The sequence below is a fragment of the Phalacrocorax aristotelis genome, chromosome 18, assembly GCF_949628215.1.
Source record: "Phalacrocorax aristotelis chromosome 18, bGulAri2.1, whole genome shotgun sequence".
Taxonomy (NCBI): Eukaryota; Metazoa; Chordata; class Aves; order Suliformes; family Phalacrocoracidae; genus Phalacrocorax; species Phalacrocorax aristotelis.
Genome location: NC_134293.1, coordinates 4,188,187 through 4,212,162, shown reverse-complemented (window position 1 = coordinate 4,212,162; position 23,976 = coordinate 4,188,187). Strand labels below are relative to the sequence as shown.

General features: G+C 39.5%; 1 protein-coding gene across 3 annotated transcripts in view; it reads right to left on the bottom strand.

The window, feature by feature from the left end:
• The window catches only part of USP32 (ubiquitin specific peptidase 32), an 84,785-nt gene extending 61,205 nt beyond the window's left edge, over positions 1–23,580 (bottom strand). For all 3 annotated transcript variants that reach the window (XM_075112807.1, XM_075112809.1, XM_075112810.1), the window contains exons 1-2: positions 23,414–23,580; positions 895–1,022 (exon numbers count right to left, since the gene is read on the bottom strand). In XM_075112807.1, coding sequence (XP_074968908.1) covers positions 895–1,022; positions 23,414–23,471 — 186 coding nt within the window. In that variant the 5' untranslated portion in view covers positions 23,472–23,580. The remainder of the gene's footprint in view (positions 1–894; positions 1,023–23,413) is intronic.
• Between the last annotated feature and the right edge of the window lie 396 nt (positions 23,581–23,976).

Here is a 23,976-nt window from a genome sequence, read left to right as displayed (position 1 = left end):
AGTAATATCACCCTCTTTGTCAACACTTAGGAAAATCAGAAAAATGAACAGAGAAAAGATTAAGCTTAGGAAAAAAGTAACTCTCCCACAGTGTAAAACCTTTTGCAATGCACACTTTACTACTCACATTATCTAAATAAAACTGGAAGACTTGTACGCTGCCTGTGAGGTCAGTAACACCAAAGATACCAGAAATAGAAGCTGTCATTAAAAACAACATGGAGCAAGATATCATTTGAAAGGTCTGGCTAATCTTTTTCTTCTCTACCAACAATATTTTAATTCCTCTCTCAAGACAGGGGTAATGCTATGAAAGAAAATAATTTTTGAAATATGCATGTGTACAGGGTGGTATTACTATTTTTTTAGATACATACGCACACAATATTTATATCCATGTAGCATAGTTTGATTCTGGCTATTAGTTAATTTATACATTTATTATACTTAAAATTATTTTTAAGAGCTTATAGACTAATCTGCACTTCAGAAAACAAAGTAAAAGCCAATGGAATCTCAGAGAAACCAACAGCAAGTGCATCTCCAGAGCAAATAATATCCTCTGTTATAATGGCTACATACAGTGTTAAAACTTCGCAACCTTTTACTTCCCCAAATCTACACCTGGATATTCAGGTTTACTTCCAAGTCATCTACCACCTACTAGTTAGTTGGAATCAGTAGCTCAGTCAAGCACACACCACTAACAACCCACAATCCAAGTCTGAAACATTACCTTCAGATAGAGAACGTACTTTGTGATATTGTGTGAAAAATTGAAAGAAAATAAATTAGCTCGTGTATCTGTATAGGCATATCTGTGTGTGCACATCTACAGGCGTGTATTATCAACCGCATGTGCCTCCCCAGAAAAACAGCAAGTTCATAGATTACCTCAGCAACTTTTGGAGGGACTCCATCACCAAGAACTTCCCTGATGAAGCACTGTTGAGTCATATAATATGAGAGTCCACAAGTTCTCTTGAAAGCATCTTTCAGTCGCTTTAGCTCTATGTCTGTAACTGTGTTGAATGAGAAGAGGAAAAAAAAAAGAGATTCGATCAATAACGGTGTCATAGAAAGGCGATAGCTTAAAGACTCTCAAAATGTTATACAATTTACATTTACCTTTACAATAAAAAGATAGGAAGAAATTAAATGCTTGATTTCATCTAAATAGTGGGAGAATCTGACTACTAGAAAATGAGATCTAATAATCTAATCTTACCCAAAAAAGTAAAGTAGACTAAACATCAATGATTACAATAGTTCACTGCCTAAGTTTACTCTGACTAAAATAGCGTATTATAATTTGTTCCAAAATTAAACACCTTTATTGTCACACAAAGGAAAAAAAGCTAGCTTTATGGTCAATGTTACATTGCATGTGAGCCAAAGAAATTATCTGTAACCAACAGTGGTAAATATTATTAAGGGCAGCTCCAGCAGCATGCTTCAAGCGGTTTCATCCAGCAACCAGTCTACTTTTCTGTATTAAAAAAAAAAAAACAAAAAAACAACCAAAAACCACAAAACCCACCCCAAACTTAATCACCACTTACATGCTCATAAGACAGTACAGTGAAGCATGAATTTAACAGGAATACTACAGTTAAACTTTGGACTAAATGTAATTCTTCACCTAAGATTTTCTTGCACAGTCAAGATCTGATTGTTAACAAGTTTGAACAGGTTTTAGCTGGAAATCTGTAAACATGAAAAGTTTGATGACATCCAATTTATAGTTGCACATTAGCTTCCTGAAAAGCAGTGCTTGCTTTCAGATTTTACAAGCATAAAGCAACTTTCTAACAAAGTGCTTAAGTGAAGTATCTTGCTGAAAAAAAACAGTCCCTTTGCCAAGGTTCTTTGCAATCAAGGTGCAGAGAATAACACACCCTGACCTGGATCACAGGTAAGCTGCTATGCAGTGCAGAAAGAGCTATTTACCATCTAGAAGCCAAAAGAAATAATGCTGTACATGATAGCTATTTCACTGTATTTATAGTAAGGTATTTTCCTTCCTGTGATATAACCAACCAGACAGAAACAACACTGACAAGGCCAAAAGCTTGTCAAGCTTTTTGTCAGCCAAAATAAAACGGAACACTTGAGAGCTTAGTCCAAAACTCTCTTTAAAACTTCTACATTTCAATTAATTCATTCATCAAAAGAAAAATCACTCCTTAAAAGTAAATTACATTGAAACATTCCTCCCTAACTTTAGTTCTAGTCAACACTGAAACAGACTAGTGACTTCACTTAACAGTTGTTACGAAACAGAAACTGGGTTATGCTTCTTTTCCAATTCTATTACAGATTCTGGGTAATTTGAACCAGAAAAAAAATTAAAAGAATCCAAGAAATAAACCTGAAGAGTGACCCTCAGAGCACTAGTGCTATCAATTAACATGGATTTGGCAAAAGACATACTCAAGTTATTCTCATCATAGTGCTTGGTTTGGCTGCTTTTCTCCATAGTACGTAGCATGGGGCTAAGCTTTGCATTTGTGCTGAAAATAGTGTTGATAACAAAGGGATGTTCCAGTTCCTGCTGAGCAGGGCTTGCACAGTCAAGGTCTTTTCTGCTCCTCACCCCAGCAGCAAATGGGCTGGGGTGCACAAGGAGCCGGGAGGGGACACGGCTGGGACAGCTGACCCCAGGGATGTCCCACACTGTATGGCATCATGCTCAGCACAGAGCTGGGGGAAGAAGGCGGGGGGAGGGATATTCGGAGCGATGGCATTTGTCTTCCCAAGTCACCATTGTGCGTGACGGAGCCCTGCTTTCCTGGGGACAGCTGAACACCTGCCTGCCCATGGGAGGGAGTGAATGAATTTCTTGTTTTGCTTTGCTAGCGCACATGGCTTTTGCTTTACCTGTTAAACTGTCTTTGCCTCAACCCACGAGTTTTCTCACTTTCACTCTTGCAGTTCTCTCCCCCATCCCACTGGGGGGGAGTGGGTGGCTTTGTGGGGCTTTGCTGCTAGCTGGGGTTAAACTGTGACACCATATATCTTAGTTTAATAAAAAGAGCATACTTTAATTATATGGCAGAAGAATATTGGTGTAATACTATTACCTGCCTTATATGGTGTTTGAATTTCACTATTTCATATTAACATCTGTCCAGACAGTAATTTTCTTTCTTTGTGTCTTTACATGTGATGCTTTAATGAATGCTCAAACACTGCTAAGCACACCAGTTAAAGTTTTCTTCCACGATTTTCCCTAACTAACTGGAAACAGACTCTCAGATACAATATCTGCAACCTGAGGCGACATTCTCCACACTCCTCAGCGCTTCTGAATTACGGAAACAGGAAGCAAAACAAAGATTCTGCAAAGAAACCAACCCTCACACCACAGCCTTTCCTCCAAACATGTGCAAGAAATTAACAGAAGTGCTTCACATCAGAGAGATGCTTCACCTCATCTCCTCCACACCTCTTATGCACAGCATAACCACAGCAAGTCTTCAGCCAACAGGGACAACTCCCCAGCACATGGTTCATAAGTAAAATCTTGGCATTGCTAAGGGGGATAAATATGAAGGAAATATATTTTTTTTCAGCATTCCTTTTTAAGTTCTGATTTTGTCCCTTGTTCCAGTTCATTAAAAGTCATCCCAGGATGGCAGCACGGTGGGGAGGAGCGAAGGAGGCTCCGTATGAACTCAGCTGCACGCCGGCACAGAGCTGCGTTCCTGCTGTGCTGACAGTCCCTGCAATTTCTGGGCAGAGCAGTCTCACACAACTCTAGTTACCTTCCAGCTGCTGTCACTGCTGAGCCCGCTTACTGCAAGAGCACTTCTCCACAGAACACAACTACAATCTTGCAGTTATACTTGTGCACTATTTTCTTGCTAGAATTAATTAAAAGATATACAACAGCCCATAGACATGTAAAACTTCCAATTACTGTTTTAACAGAAAATTTTATGAATCCAATAAATGCGAACTGACTACATGTAATAGGCTAGAATATAAAGTTATTTTAGTCAGTCAAGTACTTTCATAATGATAAAATTTACTGGCCATTCCTGAATGAGATTTACCTGTATTAACAGAAATTAAAGCAATTTGTAATCTGACAACCATAACTGCAGACCACAGTAGTACTGCAGAGGTATTTTATGCATCACCTCACATCCCTAAGTACATGAAACAAGTTACATGTTTCTAAGAGTCACCAACAGGCACACACCTCTCTGGTGACAGAACTGCACTGAGCAGTATTTCTTGTGTTAAACTCTGGTGTAACAAACAGCAGTGAATTAATTTAACCTTGGCAGCGTTGCTGTTTTGCCATTTCATAGGACGGAGAAGGCCTCTACTCAAAGCAAAGAGGTCTCACTGTATCGCAAGTTAAGACAACAAGCACAGTGATGAAACACACCAACTACATCTTGGAGATATACAGTACACCCAAGAGCACTGCACGCAGCAGTTATTGGTGCTTCCTCGAGCACCTACAGCTGCCAAGAGTGAATTTCAGGCAGTGCTCAGGAATAGGAAAATCCCACACATACACATCTACTGTGAAACACAGAAGTGACTGGGGGCCTACTGAAGGATGCGTTGGTGAGGAGAATATTGGGAAGAAAGCTAATCCACCAATACTACTAGCACCTTCAAAAAGAATTGTCAGTATATCATTTAATAGTAGGTACGTTGATACTGCTAGTCCGTGTTACATTTCAAAAGCAAGTTATTAGTGCTGGAGGCCAAGTAATACTATTGTTTGCACACAGAAACTACAAAACAGGTCATGGAAATACAGGAAAGGTAATTACTTCCACTCCCTCTCCAGGACACATTAAAATGACAGATGCTTGCCATTTAAAATCATCTGCAAAGCTTTGCAAAAATAAGTTCATGATACATTTAGATCCAGGCACATGAAAGTACTACTGAAATGAGCAGAGTATAAATCAAAGATATCAATGTTTACTATCAGTCTGAAAGACAAATAAAAGATTTGAATAGAAAACCCCAACACCAAAGTACCAATTATTTAACACTGAGATAGAACATGATGGCGTGTTGAGGAAATAAAACTAAGTTTTAAATTATGAAAGTAACATTTCCAGAAGCAGTACATCTATTACCAGAATAATATTAAAAATTAGAACACTTACACACCCACAAACTTTTTTTTTCTCTCAATTCCACAAGTCCTGTGCAGCAAGCATCACAGACCATGGAGGTATTTTTAATCCCACCTTTAGGCGTGAATGGGGTTAATAACCCTGTTTCCGACGCTGCCTTAAGTTTCTTTGTTACGTATATTCACTTTTTCCAAAGGCACAGTCTTACCAAACACCTTCAGGAGACAGTTGTCTGCAAACACCTAAGAGAAGACCATTCACCAGCTGCTTTCATTAGACAGACAGACACTACACTATTGGATACACTGTTGCTGCATTCATAACCTGACAGTGAAAAACAGAACACGTCAGACTTCCCAAAATAAGTTTATGGCAGCCAACACTGCAAAAACCATCTCCACATTGCTCCGACCAATAACAGGTGGCGCAACTTCAGTATTATGGCAAAGCAATGCAATTGGAACTGCACACCTAATTCTTTACACCTCAAGCCAATAGAAACTAACTTTTTATTGTCAGGTTCTAATTCAAAGTAATAAAAACAATTTTCAGTAACTAGATACTGTATTCTAATTCTCAGTATGATATATGCCTACTTCCAAAGCCCACCACTGAAACAAACGGTCTTTTCCACAAAAGAAGTCATACTCTATGTCACTCTGTCTCGGTAACTTTTACTAATACCAACCTCCTCAATACTACCTTGGCTGGATGGTTTCCAATAAAGTTAAAGACAGTTTAACAGAAGATTAGTGCTGCTTCCAACTCTCCAGGGAATATTCGAGCTCCAGTTTGTTTAATAAAGTTTAAATTAAACCATGCAACCTCAGCTAAAAATGTCACCCTAACTTACAGTAATTGTAACAAACCTTCAGCTCTTTCAATTGCTGAGAATATTTTTAGTTTAATAGTGTTACTTAAACTTAACGCTGTTTATATGGATTTACGACCCTACTATTTTTTTAAACTCGTATCTGTCCAGGTAATGATTTCTGTAGGGCCTTCCAAGACAATCCTGTGCTTTCACTCCAGATATTTATCACCAAGACATCCTGCAGTTTTCCTTTCAGAATAAAACTGTATCTGAAGCTCAAACTATGCAAGCCAAGATGCCCAACTCCAGACTTAAACTTTATTTTTTTACCCACATAAAAGTGGCCTCAATTTCAGAGGGGATCCCCACCAGCTGTGTCACTGATATAAATGGCAGCTGCAGGGAATCTCTCTTCAAAAAAAACATGCTACATTTATGTAGAAGCCTAATCTTAGATACCCATATTCTGGCCATTAGATATAATGTTCCATTTTGAAAAGGAAAGCAGAAAACACAGCTCGTTACTCCCCTCCTCCTTATCCTACTTAAAACTCACTGGGGTGTGTAAAAACAAGGTCAATTATTTGAAGTATTTACTGTTTAACACTCAAGTTCTGTAACATTTACAGGTGCTCAGTCAACTCTCAAATATGAAGTCCATTTTGTATAAAAATTGTAGTCCAAACAGTAAAACAATAATTTTGTACCACTATTTCCCTTCAGGCAGCAGATGCTATTCTTTTGCTTACCCATTCTGTAACATTAAAGTACATCTTTAGAGGTACCTTAAGTTCTGTTTAACCTAAATGAGGAGGAGGAAATAACCCTTACAGTGGAGCTTTGGCAAGTTTTGCAGACACATTCTCTATTTATTTTAGATACTTTTTTCTTTCCACATCCTGTAGCACTAATCCCACCCCCACCTTCTTGTCTTTATCTTGGAAAGTTTTAAAATGCATTGTGAGTAACACAGTTCAATGTACAGCACACACTCCGTCACTTCAAGACAAAGGCCATACTGAAAAGCACAGGACAACTTTATACAACAAACACCCATGCAAAACTCAGCAAGCTGGGAAGCAAATACCCGTCTCAGCAAAAGTTACTCTGCTGTTACAAGACTGCTAGTGAAATTTATTAGGACTCATCATAAAAATATGACAATATTTTTACATTGACATAAACAAATTACCTCAATAGTATGTTTTATTCAAATACTGTAAGAAAGTACTTAAAGTCTCCCTTAATTGTATATATTTTGCAATTTGTTGAGATATATATATGCAACACTAAGAGAACATGGCTGCTCTCCAAAACTCTTGCAAAGAAGTTTAAAGATTTAAAGATGCACTGAAGAGAAGGAACACCAAATTTACGAGCAATCACTGCTGCTTAAGACGCAACAGTTCAGGCACGAATGTTAAGCATTATAAGAAACAAATATTCATTTTGAAGGGAGCTTGTCGAAAGGTTAAAAGAAGTAGTTAGTCAGGCTTAATGGATTTATTACAGCTTATATAACATAATTACTATATACGTTGCCTATAACATGTGCAACGAGAGGAAGCACAATAAATGCACGTTAAATTCCTATTTAATATTTATTAGGAAAGTCAGACCAGCCACAAAAAATACCTTCCTTTACAATGCTTCTTCCCCTGCCCTTCAAAATCCAAGCACAATTACGTAAAATGCTGTGGTGATGCTGAATGAGATACAAAATACAGCTTTCAAAAGCATACAGTTGTCTTTTGTACTAAAGGATAAGAATAAAAGCATAGCATTGAACTCTTTTAATACTGCCTGAGACATTCAGGCAAAAGACACTTAACCTCTCCATGCCTTAACTGTCTCAACACCAGTCTAGTCTACATCAGACAGATGTTTGGTAAATGATCTAAGACACTCTGTAGAAGTACTATAAGGTACTACTAAGGAGTTGCTTTAATCTGTGGTAAAGACAGAATCCCTATAGTTTAATAGTTTAACTGAGGGTAGGTGGAGTTAATCTGCCATGGCTACTATAAACTGACAGCCAATTAACATCATCTATAACTAACCAGACACGTAAACAACACACGTATCTGTTTTCTTTCCTTTCATCTTACTAGAGAAAAGTAGTTGAATACAAATCAATGATTTGGTAACCTCTATTTACACCAGACTCACAAGAGTAACACGCATCACTTCCGTTAGTACAAGTAGCAGTAACAGCACCAAAAATCTGATAAAATCTTTGTCTCAAAAGCCTAAAATATTTCATCTGGCTACCTGAAAATAAATTATTTTATTTCATAGGTGATGATCAAAAAAAAGCCAAATCAAGGCAGAAGAGCACAATGCATTGACAATGATGAAATTCTAAACAGGAAACAAATTTACTGCAGAAGCAGGAATTAAAAAAATTGGGAGGATAAAAAGTTCAGTTAAGGTAAAGGATCAAGAAACTTTGTGTTCATCTGACTAAAGTATCTTACAATACAGCTAGTAGAGCTGGTACTTTTTCCAGAACTGTAAGCATCAAAATATCCACAATACTCTAAAAGCACACGCACATGAAAAATCTGAATTTCCAATGTCACTACTGAATGAAAAACAGCTTGCCATGTCAGTGCCTTAAAAACAAAAACAAAAAACCCAGCCCTGCAGATCTCAAGCATACAGAGCAAGCAATAATCTGCAACCATCAGCATACCACTGCATTTAGTCTTCACTAAAAAATAACCAAACCTGAATTTTAATAAAACAGACAACTTGATCATCCTTCAGAAAGCAAGCAAAATTCACCTACCCCAAACTCTTCCCAACTTCCAGCCTGGGTTTTAATAATTCTAATATTTTGATTTTTAAGTGACAATTTCACAGGTTCAGTATCAAACTCACGGGGCATATAATTCTCTAACCAGACAATTATCTTCCCTGTAATCACTTGCTCAATATTTCCCCCAGGAATCTTCATCCTAGTTATACATGGAAATTTTATTACTTTTTTCATTAGTCTTTATTGTGACTTAAAGACTACAGTTATGAAGTTGTCAAGAATCAAAAGCAATTACTAAAATGCTTCAAAGAGGTAAAATGCACAAGTCAACGTACAGCATATTGGGGACCAACCCCCAAGAGGAAGAACAAACTGCAAAACACAATTGAGGTAAATGAACCAGCTCTGACTAAAAAGACAACCTCCATACCCACATGACCCTGCCAAAAAGGAATCCACTTGAGAATATTTTGGGGGAAAACACAGAACCAGCTCTGACTGAAGTGACAACCTCCACACCCACCCAACCCTGCCAAAAAGGAATCCACTTGAGAATATTTTGGGGGAAAACACAGGCAAAAAAATCCTGCTTCCCCTAAAAAAAAAAAAATTAATTGGCTCTTAAAGACTCTTTCATAAACAGAGTACTAAAAATGGCACCATTCAAATTACACAGTGCATCTCACTAAAGACTTAACAGCCTTAACATGACATTTACCAGTAACAGGAATTTAAGGATAGCAGCAACACAGTTTTGGTTTGGTTTGTTTTTTTTTTAAATCAAATTATTCAATCCATTCATACTTTTTTCCTCCTACCCATTCTTTGGTTTTTTGGTAGTAGTGGCTGATCCTGGGGATAAAGCTTTTCTTGGTTCTATGAGACCTAACCATAATGCATATCAAAGGTTTATCATCTTGTGTGCGGAGAGCGGAAGATTTAGTTATTACAATAGGATTTGCCAATTTTCTGTAACATGAAGACTTAGCATTTATGTGACGCTTTTAATCTTCAAAGAGATTACTTCTCACAGTTACCATCCTCAAAAAGAATGCCATTAAGTATTATTAGCCTGCTTTATCCATCTGTAAAGTATCTCCATCAGGGCACACACTGTCACATTGCTATTTGGATTATGTTTGCTTCAAGCAAAGCTAATCAGTACAGGTTCTGTGACAACCCTCCCCATAAGACTACTGTGGATAGGAATTGCTATATAATAGCCCCAGCAGTGAAATAATCCTCGCACCATCTGAGCACTTAAATCTTACTGGCTATATTTTATATCCTCAGGAATTAAAGGAGCCTGGTTTTATATGCTTACCAGTCCAACCCTGTTAACCACAGAAGAAACCTGAAAATTCACAAACCTCTGCAGATCATTAAAATAACTTTTACCATACGTATGACCACAAATTTAAGTGCAACAGACTGCAATATTAAAGACAGAAGTAACTACTGTTATCAATTCAACAACTGGTAAACTCGCTCTCAGTGACCGAAGAAAGCGATTTCTAGCCCAGATTAATCAACAGGATGCCACCTTTCCTGGTCACAGGCCCCTGTCAGAGCATTTATTGGTTCTTCCAAGATGAGGTGCTCTTACTGCTCTAGATGCTCCAAATAAACTATTGCTGACCCCGGAGAAGAGAAAACACATTCAGCTAGCTGACCAGCACAGCCAGACGTGGAAACAGCACAGAAAAGTAAAAGGAAAGGAGGCAGAGCTGCAAGTTTTAAGTGGTTTTAAACACAGAGCATAAGCCACCTTGCAGCAACAGTAACAAGAACGCTGAACTCCCCTCCAAAAGACAGAAGCGTGGACAAAAATGCATCAGGAGTTAGGGACTCCTTAAGAAGTAAGCAACACTGCCTGGGGTGCCTATATTCACCTGAGCATAGTCATCACTCATTGCCCAGTTTCTAACCTCTTCATTCCTCATTTTTCTTTCTTTTTCCACTACTATTTTCTTCTGACGATTCTTTATAGTTTACATACATGATTTCCTAGGATGATGGTTTTAGCTCTCCGTCTTTCCAGTATTTGGAATGGTTATTTAGCCCGACTTAGATCAGAGACAAAACTCTACTCTTCTGAGCTGCCCCTTCAGCAGTTTTCCTGGCAAATACACTGAGGGTTTGTATTGTCATAGGTGAGCAGAACAGCTTCTGTCACAAGTCAGAAAAGCTGCTTCCACTTTATTACCACCATGAAAATCATCTAGACATTTATGCTTGTTAAGATACACAAAATTACATTCTATAACTCATTTCCAAGAAATAAACAGCCTATTAAAATGAAAGGCAAAGGCAAATGCCAACTATGTAAATGCAAACACCACATAAGCACCTTGCTACAAAATAAATTGTAATATAACAAATATTTCATATCCTCTCTTCCAACAGCGTCAAAGGTACTAAAAGCAGCTATACTATAAATTGTTCTTTAATTAAAAAAATATATAGTCTAAGCCTGAAAGTTTAACATAATCTGCAACTTCTGCATAGGAAGGCAGCATTTCCTATCACCTTTAGTGAGGCATAAAGGCAAGGAGTTCTAATTTGCAATTGCTGGTATAGTTTTAATCAAGTATTTACTCAAGCCTTAGTCTGGCAGCTAAAAGAGCCAGCTCTAGTTAAGAGTAGTACTTAAATATTATGACAATTAAAAAGAATAATACAAGATTCAGACAATATTTATACACTGCTAAATCTTAGTTTCTAAAGTTAGAAGAAAAATATTACTCACTTAGGGGTCAAGCATTTTGTCCCACAGGTTACACACATATATGTATACATACAGCTGATGGGCAATAAAAGGCTCTGTATTTTGAGCCTATCTGTTCTCAGCTCTTGGGGATACATCTGTCTAAAATATAATCTCAAACTCCGAAGCAAAGTAAACTATTTTAGTGCCAGGTCACAAATTTACATCTTCCGTTACACTGTTATAAACACATGATAACAAGTTTGCTACACTGAAAAATAAAAACAGAATCACAAATAGAGACACTAGCCCACACAGTCAAGAAAGAAAATAAAAACTAGCTTGTGGTTAGTTCTGGGACCCCATTACACATTTGGTAGAACACCAAGAACCAAATCAGGGATGTTTTTTGACAATAGCAAACCATTAGTGTCGCTATTTCCAAACTCCATTTCCACTGCTGCAGCCCCTGTTAAGAGAATTCTCCATGTACACCCGAGGACTAATATTTTGAAGAACTATCCTGAAAGATGCCATGCTAGTTTTAAGTATATCTGTGCTGTATTACAAAATTTATCTCTAAAAATATTCATCATCAGATGTATACTATTCCTAAGGTCCTACATTCGGAGGAATGAAACAGTGTGTTTAGATACACCATGTAACAGCTGTCTGGAAAACCACCTTCCACCAATTTCACTGTCACTGACCAGTTTAGATTGATGTGATGACACAAATTTCAGAGTTTCATACAAACACCTTGTTTCACAGAAAAGAAGTATAGAAACAGAAAAGGTATGAGAAAGACTTAACACCGAAGAGCTACAATGCCCTGAACAACATCAGTAGTTGGAATCTCTCCCTGAATCCCTGAAGACTCACAAGATATCCCCAAGGACATTACCATCGCTATTAGAAGAGCACATTTGCATAATAAATTATGAACATTTTATATGAAGACATGTTATCAAATATTTTATATTCTGCTTTTTAACCTCCATTCTTGTAATATACTCCGGCTTCTGCAGATATTTAGCTAGTGTCCTGTATTAGAATTAGTGCATATTATGGTTCTTTCCTCCTTTAACTCACCTACCTTGCAATCTACTAATTTTTAAGGAATAACATTAGTTCACACAAGACATTTACACAACTATTATTTAACCAAGATTATTAGAAGACAACACTAAATTGCAGGCAACAAAAAAGTAGGGGATTTGTTAGTGGCAAAAAGATCAATTCTAATTCTTTAGGAAGAGAAAAATCTTGTTGTTAGCAGCAAGACTGGAAAACAGGGACCAAAAAGTTCTTATACTCCTTTTCCACTAATAACAGCCTTCGTTAACATCCTCACAGAACACAGAGCAGGCTATACCAACTACACTAACTGCTGTTGATGATTTTTCTAGAGCAATGTTGTTTCAGCTATACAAAGGGCAAATCCACTTTTCTAATTTTTAAAACAAAATCCAGGATTTAACTGTATCACATTGTCAGGGAAATCGTCGTAAAATCTTCTTTACAAGACTAGGAAATTTCCAGTGCAGAGTAAGATTTTGTTTCTGGATAACACCTAACAGCTAGAAACATGGAACGAAAGGAAGTGCTTCTTCAGCCCAAAATAGATTCATGATGCCATATTCAAGTTTGTTTTTAGAACAAATTTAATCTGCAAAACTCAAGTTCTCATAATTACTATCCCAATGCTTTCAGTTCTTTTTCTCTATATCCAGATATATTAAATCCGGCACTTCCTGTTCTGCTTAGGTTTCTGACTTTCTTCCACATTTTTTTCATTTAAAGTTTCAGAATTTTAAAAGAACAATTTTTCAAACTAATGCAGTAAAATTGATCATTTAAAAACCATCCAAAAATCTGACTAAATCAGTCTTATGATCGTTTGCAGGGTTCCACTGAGAAAGTAGCATACACCTGTTAAAGTCTTTCAGTTCATGACCTGCTGCCAAAGCAGCCTGCCACAGGACAAAACCTGAGCATTTCCATTATCACTATAAATTAAGATAAGGAATATCAATTTAAAACACAAAAGAAATGTAAGCATACATTCTATATTAAATACTTAACATGAAATTAAATTGTATGAGTGGATGACAACTAAAAGACCAGCTAATGAAAAGACAGACGCAATGTGAATAAAAAACACTGCTTGTGAGAACGAATTCAAAAGGACTTGTAACAGGTTTTATCTTTAAAGAACGAAGAACACATTTCTATGCAGAATGCAATTATCTCTTCTTTTGGCCTGGTAGCATTGCCTCTTGTAACTTCTAGGTCCAATTCAGACTCTAACCTAAGCGAAGCAGCTTCAAAGGATTTGGACATTAAAAAAAAAAAAAAAAACATTAAAATAAACGGTATACAAGACACTGGAAAATGTAGCTTCGTTTTCCCTTTGTAGTTGATGTTTAGAAGCAGGTATGGCACTCTGATGACTGATGCAGCTGCCTCACTCCAGACCAGTTCTACACAGCCTTCCCCTGTGGCTCATGACATGCACCTGCAGAGAACTGGACCAGGAGAGAAGTCAAATCCCCTTTTAAGGTACAGAATGTCTCACTAACTGTTTAAATCCATTCTAAAAGTCAAAACTGAAGCATATGGCAATGCGTAAGGCCAGATGATATTTCTGCCCATCTTCTCAGTTTGTCCGAAGTTACCCATTACGAGTAAGGGGCTGCCCTGTGAGTTTCAGCAGCATCCTTGTCCCACAGACTCCGCGTGGTTTGCAACCTGTTCTACCTCAATGCACTGGCGAACACATGAACCTCTGCAGGTTATGAATAACATTCCAGAAAAGAGATCATTATTTTTCCCCAAATACACCACATGGTAAGCACAAAGAGTTGTTAGCCTCATCAGCACATTCCCATGTGACAGAAGAGGCTTGTTACGTGTTGTGATAGGCCAAAAGAAGAAGGGAGAGGAGGACCTAAACAGCTTAGAGATCGTGGCACATCACTCAATATGCCAAGTCACCCTACCTGTGATAGCTCATCACTTCAGGGGAGGCGATGACTCAGGGAAGTAACAATTTCAATGCTTTCACCACTTTTACACTAAGTAATGCACACAATGGGAAATAAACCCTTGTCATTACAAACTGCCTTGATTATCATTTGTCCAAACCTTTCTCAGGCATATCCTGTTTTGCCTCAAAACCAAATAAAGGCCTTGCTGCAAATGTTAGCCTATTTTTAAAAGAAAGTAATTTTGTTAAACCATTAGATTATTTAACCAAGAAGCACATATCTCTATCTCTAGAACTCAGCCGTCTGGCAGTATTACATTAAAATAATGAAGGATTTTTTTAAAAATTGTCATTATGATGAATGACAATTATCTACATAGAAAAATGCTGTGCTTGATTATAAATTGCATTGGTTTTTAAACAGATTTGGTGAACCACTACAAAAACTATAAGCAGACACATTTTGTTTTGAACCAGGATCTGAACTCAGCTTATACCCATTAAGAATCAGAAATACAGAAGAGCTTTTACACCAGTTTAATAAAACTGCAGTTAAGAGAGATGCATTCTTTTCAAACATGTCCACTCCTACAAGGACTACGCCAACTCTGCTCAACTGTAAACACAAGCTCATAAAAACCCACTTCTCAGAGGTGTTAGAATTCATTGCAGAAAAAAAGAAATGCAAAGTATTATTACACAGCTAAGCTGAAAGCACTAAAGCTATACAGACACAGTCATCACTAACAAAAGTAAGATATCCCTGAAGAAATCACAAAAGAGAATGTGCATTAGGATTTTGCCACTCTTTAGGCAAGCAGGGTATTTTCATTCCAGTAAGTGCTAGCAATAATATAGTATTCAAAGTTTTGTGAATTAGACCCTTTCAAACTCTTAGGCAGAATCTACATTAATGGATTTTTCTTCTACATTCATCTTTGCCCAAAGGCTTCATTGTCTCATTATGTAAATGACCTTTTCATATGAAAATTACATGTTAAAGATGCTTTTGGTAGTTCTTCAATACTGCAAATATCACATGGACATTCACAGTAATTTAGACTAAGTATAACTTAAAGAAAAAGCAACAACTTCAAGCAATATAACAAATTAAGAAATAAGTTATTATGAAAAACACTTAAAAACTGAAAGAATTTTAGAATTAAGAAAGAAATTTAGTATTAACCTCCAGAACTTACTTTCCTATACAGAAACTTACACTAGGAAAGCATCAGTTTTACTATGAACAATACCAAAGTCTAGGTTGTAAAATGCAGTTCTGAAAACACATATGCAGAACTTGGAGACCTGCACATATACCTTCAGCACACTTTCCACCTCATTGGATTTTCCTTGTAGAACTCTGCCAGCAGTCAACACCCAGCAGAAGCTCACCTAAAGAGAGGCTGGGCAGTTCAAATCAAACGCTGTGTGCTCCTGAGTAGCCTCCACTGAACACCAAGCCCCACGTGTTACTCAAAGTAATTCTGTAAGGCACCACCACCAAGTAGTTTCATACTGCTAGCTACCTAGGATGCAGTAACAAAGTGGACAGCAAACATGATGCTCATTACAAAGGCAAAGATTTATCAGTCAAGGACAGGCAGAAACACACTCTCGCTTCTTCTAATCATTAAGAACACCACTTCACAGGCGTCTGTACATACCTGGCTCTGTAAGGTTCCACAGTGAGCCAGTGAACATTTCCTGGTGCACTCCCAGTCCCTCAGTCAGCAGCAGTAAAGCCACACTGCAGCTCCCAGCCCGAGGAGGAACATGGCACCTACGTGGCCCAGTAGGACTCAAGCAGATGTACCGCTCCCTGCTGAGCAAATCTTTAGAATTAATAGACTACTGTTAAATAAACCAGGAGGCCCTAAAAAACCCAACTGGATAGCTCTGGTTTACAGCAGTCCTTGAAATAACTTAGTCAATGGAAAGAAACAATTCTGGTATTTGAAAACACAACACTTGTTCTACCCTCCTCCATTTCTTTTCTGTATGCTTACTGTATTTTGAATTTCTTCTTGGAGCAAAAAAGAGCAGGATTGTTTTAAAAATGTAGCTAAGTCCTACAGATGCCATGATAAGAGCTCAAGGACATACAACTCACTAGACCTACCTGGCACTCCTCATATACTAAATTATTTAGAACGAATGTACAAATTCACAACATAACCAAAAATATACTCAAATTTCAGAAGATATTCTGGCAATTTTTTAAATGGCAGACATTAGTATCATCTGGTTTTTTCAAATATAGAAAAGTCATCATCAATCCTACCACAAGGCGGCAATTGTACAATAATCTTAATTTACAGAATTAAATATCATGCCTCACCTAATCACATAACTTGCTAATGCTAGGTTCTTTTTTATTGTCATCCCTTCACAGGCACATTTTTTGAATGTGATTTCATTTTTTTAAGTACTAAAGAACTGAATGCCTTACTTATTTTATGAAATGAGACAGTAAGCTGGCTTCCCTTTGAGCAAAAAAAAGGGGGTAAGGGTTGTTTTACTAATTTCTCCCATAGTGCCACCAGCCAGAAAGCCTGATACTGTTACAGGTCAAGTGCAAGAGGGCTCAAGTAGCCCCCTCTTTTCTTTTTTTTCTTTCACATTTCATTAGCGATGCTTCATACCATTTTGAAAGGCTTCCTAGTTTCCATTTTTGTCTTATTTTCTCTGTAGGACACTAAGAGGTAGATTTAGGACCCTGATATTATATTTCATAAAAACAAGGCTTTACAAAATTCAAGGTGAACAGAAATATTTCCTAGAATCTATCAGGTTGGAAATTATCTCAGGAGGTCACCTAGTTCAACTTGAAACTGGGTCAACGCTGAACTCTAGACCAGATTGCACAGGGCTTTGTCCAGGCAGGTCTTGAAAACCTCTCAGGATGAAAGTTCAACAACTTTCTCTGGGCATGTATATTTGAAAAAAAAAAAAAAGGCCTGCTGTTACAGGAGTAAAAACTAATAACTGATTACAAAGAGGTGACCATAGAAATAACTGATTTCATTGATTAAAATAGAAGAAATAAAGCAGAACAAGCAACAGTTATGAGCTATGAGATATAGAGGCTTTTAATCTATAAAACAAATAAATGTTTTGAGTACTCAATTTTACTCTACATCAATATAAGAAAATATATTACACATATAATAGCCTGACACTGTACTTTTAGCTTTTATCAAGATGCTTAACACTCAAAATGAGGATTTGTTCAGCTTATCCTTTAACTTCCAGCCACCGTGGCTGGAATGATGTTATCTATTTACGGTCATTTGGCAGCTTTCCTGACCGCTTCGATTTGAATCTCTAGTAACATGCTGACAGGAAAAAAATGCATCTAATATTATGAGACTACTATTATTTAGAGCCACAATTTACCTGTTTAAGAGAGAAACCAGACTCCCCCCAACAGTTACGGAATCATAGTTCAAGGTTTTAAGGGCTTTTTGCTTTAAGATGTCCAACTGTTTCTTATGAAATGCCTACATTCTTAAATCCTCTTTTATCAGACTTAGATCACTGTGTGCACGTCCAACATTTACTCACCAAGTTACTGCCATGCTTGGTACAGCTGGACTTGGGAACCATCTAAGAATTACTAAAAACCTGCTACAAGGTACGCAATCGACTCCCTCAGAACCACAACACTCCCAGAAGCCTAGGCAGAAAGCAATGTTTTCCCTTTAATTCGCAAGTTTTCAACTGGTATTTCGTAAAGAACTTCTAAAGACCACAAAAGGCATCTCAGGAAAGGAAACTTACTGCTAGTTGACTTAAGTTCACTATACAACTGTTCCTCATTTCCAATAGGAAATAACTTGGGCAGTTTTAAGTAAGAAGAGGTTGAAAACCACTAAGTACACTTCTCTAAACTTGGAACCCGAAGTAAAAGAAGAGAAAGTGGTCCCTGCAACTTAGCAGATGAAGAATTACAGATAAATAACCTCTCTTCTAACAGTAGCCTCCTTCCACCAGTTCGTGGAAGTTCAAGTGGAATTCCCCAAGTCACTCGCACACTGTAGTACATGTTCAGCAGAGAGTACTGTGGTAACCTCCCAAAACAAGCATCAGAACTGAATGCCAAAGTTGTGAAATAATTACTGCTCTGTGAATTTGAGCGGCTACTTGCAGCTCTACAGATTTATAAACAGGAAGTGTGAAGCTATGCATTCATACCTGCTTTAATCATATGACAGAGCCCTAAAGCCATCAAATACTGGCTGACATAACAAGTCTTGCTGTATAATCTAGACTGACTCAACAGTGGATCCTATTCATTCTGCTAGCTAAAAAAAAAAAAAGAAAAAAAGGCTGAGAGAGATCTAGGCATTTTCACCACACGCATCTGAAAACTCAAAGCTCCTTAAACAGAAGGGCAGAGGTTTATAGCCCTAGAACACAACTTACCTTGAAGAATGTTCACCTACCTATGGTGTTCAAGCACTGTTTTTCAGATACAAGAGAAAAGAAAGTAGAACATTTGCTTCATGGTATATAGAAAGAAGAGAATAAACCACTAAAATGGTTGGTTCCCTGATAATTTTTCCTAAAAATCACCTGGTATTTAAAAAGTTAATTTCATAGTCTAGAGTAATAAAAAGTAGTCTTCTATGGGCTCAAGGGCTGAGTTTGTGGATTTTGTCACCAGGTTCAGATCAAGACAACCTCAAATTGATGATTATATATTTGCACAAGTTTTCCATCATCCTTTTGTTAGATTTATTACATCTGTACTCTCGAGGATGTTAATGATCAGACACCAGATATATATGCCCTGATTTAAATAAAACAAATGTAGCTATTTTTCAAATTCATTCAAGACACAAAAGGTCATTAGCAAGATTTATCTTCCACCCATCACATAACATTAGTCATTATTAGAACCATACTAATAACCTTTTCGTGGATTAAAGCAGGTTCTCATTTCTTTGACAGGCTTGTTCTTCTCCAACTGGTAGAATCTTTGAGATACACAAACAGGAAAGAAAACTGCCTTCAAAAACTATTTCGTGACCTCTCCAGAGGCGAATACTGGGAAATTGATACACCTGCAAGTTTTGCCTCAGTATTAGCTGGCGTTTTAACTGCAGCACATTTTTGAAAGACGGCACTATTTTTGTTCTTCCTTTTGCTCTTTTTCTCAGAAATCATCATCCACAAAACAAAACATAATGAAACAGATTCACCAGAAGCCACTCATTTCTCCAAACATTATATTCCCTGACCACACTGACATTGTGGCAGTTCCTCCTTCTTCCATCCCAGCAGGCATGCAGCAAAATTTTTCTCTTGCTCTAAGCAGACAGAAAACCCTGCCTTCCTCTCTGGCACAAGTTTGACAGATCCATGATTATTCACTGACATGTCTTTTGTTTAAGTGGTTACCTGACTGAATATTTAGCATACATAAGCTGAAAATGGCCTGAGTTAGCATGACCTGCTCTAAGTAGCATTCACAGAAACTTTGACTACAGATTCTATAATCTCATAATTTTCAAGTACCTTTATAAATTTTTGCGCAGTCTGCTATTATATTCTGAAAGTTACTTAAGCAGAATGCATTAACAGTCACTGGAAAATAGAGTCCTGACCTTAGGGGTCTGAAATAAATCGGCCATCAATACCACATAGCAATCTCTTTCCTAGGGAAAACTTATTAAAATATTCTGTACACACACACACACCACAGAATAGTGCAGGAGCCGCTGTGCTGGAGCTAATACAATAGTAATAGAAAGTTCTTCCTTTTTTAAAGTCTTATTGGCCAAAGACATCCCTTTAAGGAATGGGGTGTCAAGACTGCCAGCACAAAGAGTAAAAGATAATGCAGACTCTAGAGCGCTACTTCCTTGGCATGAGGCAAGGCCTAACACTGGGCAAGTCTCAGAAAGAGCGAACAGCCGGACAGCCTGATGAACAGAAGAGTAGCAGAGGAGTCAGAAATCAGAGGCACATGTTGGAAAAGGCACCAAACCCAAGAAGGGATACGGACCAAGCTAGGAAAGCCTGCCTGACTTGCAGCAGAAAATTGCTGTTGGAGCTTAGGGCTAAGAAAAAAAAGGCAACAAACCCAAAAGCCACATTACCAGTTTATGGCATCACAAACTTAATTTGATAAAACAACCAATAATCTTATGCGGAGTTTGGAATTAAGCACTTCTTTTACTTACTATAATGACCTGCCCATGACTTTCATCTCCTTACAAAGAAGTCAGCCTCGGAAGGAGCTCTACAGGGTCAGGAAGGGCTCTCACCACAAGTTTGGAGCCCATACCTTTTCCACAGCAACAGGCAAAGTAGTGCGTCTGGCTACTATAAATAAGGTGACCATAATTTGGCAAGATTCGTAACAAGAGAAGAGCTGTCTAAAATAGCATCCCTCACCTTTCACTCCCAAACTACACAACTGAACGCCGAATTTACAGGGCATGAGGCAAAAAGGGAGACTAACGAGACACAGCCTGACCTGCACTGGTAGATACAGGACACCTTCATCATGCCCATCCACGTGGCCACGTCATCCACAGTGCAGTCAGCTGTCTGTGCCAACAAGCAGGACAAAAAAAATTGCATTGCTATCTCATGCTCAAGGGTGAGAAAGGCCATTAACACCAGACAGCTCTCACATTTTCATCTCCTTGAATAGAAGTTACATTTTAGCTACAGTTATTTATATTGTGAGTGTTTAACCACAAAAACTCTCCTCACCTTCACAACCTTTGGTTACTCCCAAAATGGAGTTGCAATAAATAAAATTGCGGCCACTCATAACTTGAAAGTCAGCCTTGTTTTCTGAAGCGTACAGATCCAGCAGCACTCATTGCATTTTCCCAGTTGTTCTGAACAACTGAAATTGAAATCAGTGTCTCAAAAATATGACCACAACATTCTGAATGATTGCTACTTCCACAAGTATAGTTAACCCCTATTGATTACATACGAAGAATTCACAGTTAAAGAATTTCTATGGTATCACCTAATATCAAACCTTCTCGGCATTTAACGACCAGGCCACAATGTTAGAGAACGCAGATCTAATTGGACATAAATATATTTGACTTTTCTTTTATTAAATGTTTATCCACCATCGCTGTTTGTGTCCACAGGAATGCCACAAGTACCAGCACGGTTCTGTGCAAGTAAGAATGGCCTAAGGACTAAAGTTTTGATAACTAGCCTGTTTTATACATACAAGGATTCACTGGTTAAGTAAACAACATAGTTATTTAGCAAAACATCAATTTATATTAGAGAAACTAAAACAACCTTTCTGTTCCCCTACAGAAAAACAGTATTAAATGCCTCATACGGGTAGAATAACATCAAAGAAAAATATTACGCTCGCTGTGCAAGAAATAATTTTAAATAACTTTTTAAAAAATTCAATCTTATCTTTATGTGAAGTAAACTTTTAATAATGAAACATCCAGATTAATGTCCCAGATTTTGAAGCAGTATACGAGTTTAAATCCAACTTCAAAATTCAAAACACTTGATTTTTCTTATTTATGAACTTTAGAATTACATCTTGACCAAATGAATGCATTTTCCAAAGAGCTTATTTCAAACACTTCCTGTTATATTCAACTTCACACTTCTAACCAAGCTACATTTATGATTCCAGATCCCCTAAAAATACATACACCAATGCTTTTAAAGACTTTCTATACTGTCACTAGAAGTTAAATTCTTCAAGGCTGTTATGTTTAAAATCTGTAATGAAAGTGAGCTTGAATCACATATTTGTTTCTTCTGCTTGACAGCGTGTTGCTCCATTTCCTATTTGACATGGCATCCCTTAGAGGTTCCACCATAAAAAAAAAAAAATTAAAATATTTAATAAAAATCCCATTTCAAGTTTATTTCTTTCTCCTTCAATTAATACTCAATGTTTCCTCCCAGTTTTCCCTTATCAATCATTACATGCTTCTTGGATGCAAGTAGAAATAAAAAGGGCAGCCATGTATTGGTTTGAGCTTGTAAATTTTATCAATGCTTTAAATATCAAACAGGTGAACTGCTTTAACTGCCTGCACCACATCACACGAATCCACAACAGGCTAACAATTCTAAAACACTATCCTCCTTGCAAACCATTTACTGTTGAAAATTACTGTCCCTCTTTGTCCTTGGACTTGGATATCAGTTCTAGAGCAAAAGACAGCTGACAGGGTGTAGCTTGCCTGTCGCCTTGGAGCCCTGCAGCTGCAAGTATTCAGCGTTTAGCTTGTTTATGTTTTCCCTTCCTCTTTAAATTCTCCAGGGAATCTAGAAACAGACTAAACCCGCAACATATATAATAAACCATAAAAGCTACATCCATCTTTCAGCCTAGAGATGCAGATGCGTGCTCCCTGTCAGGGACAGCAGCAAGTAAACATGAGGAGCCAGGAGGTATGAGGCAGCCGGAGCTGACAGGCGGTGAGAGGAGCAGCACGGCCAGTCCTGTCACACCGGGGTGCCGGGATTTCCTCACCCCGTTTTCCAGGGCGGCCGGGAGAGCCGGCGAGCGGGGGTGTGGGGGGAAGCAAGGCCGAGGGCTGCGAGACAGCGGGAGGGTCCGGCGGCATCAGCGCCCGCCGAGAGCTTCTGCCCCCCGCCGAGAGGCGGGAGCAGGACGGCACCGCCAGGGGCCACCGGCCGCCGCGGCCGAGCTGTGGGGGCGGCCGGGAGGGGAGAGGAGACCCTCTCCTCCCCGCCGCCGCTGCCCAGGCGCCGTTAGTGAGATGGGGGAGATAAATAAATAAATAAATGCGGGGGGGGGGGGGGGGGGGGGCGGTGGAGCGGGGAGGAGAGGAAGGGGGCGGGGAAGGAGCCTGAGGGAGAGGAACGGCGCAAGTGCCTCCGCTCCGGGGTCTGTCATGGTGGTGCGAGGAGCCGCCGGACGCCGCCGCGACGCGCGCTGACAGGGGCAGAGCGCGGAACGCACCCCGCGCACACACGCCACCGCCGGGCCCCCTCCCCGCCGCTCGCTCCGCAACCCCCCTCCCGCACTCCCCTCCGCCCTCACCCCTTCGCAGGGCCTCGTCGTAGCTAAGGAAGCCGATGCGGGACTCCTTGGCGCCCATGGTGCCCCTCAGTCCATGGCCTCCCCCGGCTGGGCGCCGCCGAGCCCGGGCTGCGCCGCTACCGACTCCGGAGCGCGGAGCGCAGGGTGCGGGCGGGGGGGGGCGGGGCGGGCCGGGCCGGCCGGGGGGAGGAGGCGGCCGCGCGCCCTCCCCGCCGCCGCCTCCATGGCGAGTCACGTGAGGGGCCCCGCCCGCCGCCCGCGTCACGTGACGGGGGAAGGCTGTTATGGTCCGGTGCTGCCGTGCGCGCGCTCCCCCTTCCCCCCCGCGTGGCGCCTCCTAGCGGACGTCGCGCGCGCGTTTCTCTCTCGCTCCCCTCCCGCCACAGGGGAGCGCCTCGCGTCACGTGACGCGGCAGCACGCACCGCCCCGCGGCCGCCCGCCACAGGCGCCGGCGCGCGCCACCCGCCTTCCTTCTCAGTCGCCGTCGGGGAAGGGGGCGGCTGGCGGGAGCGGCCGGCAGGAGCCGCGGCCCTTCCCGTGGGGCAGCGGGGCTGGAGGGAGG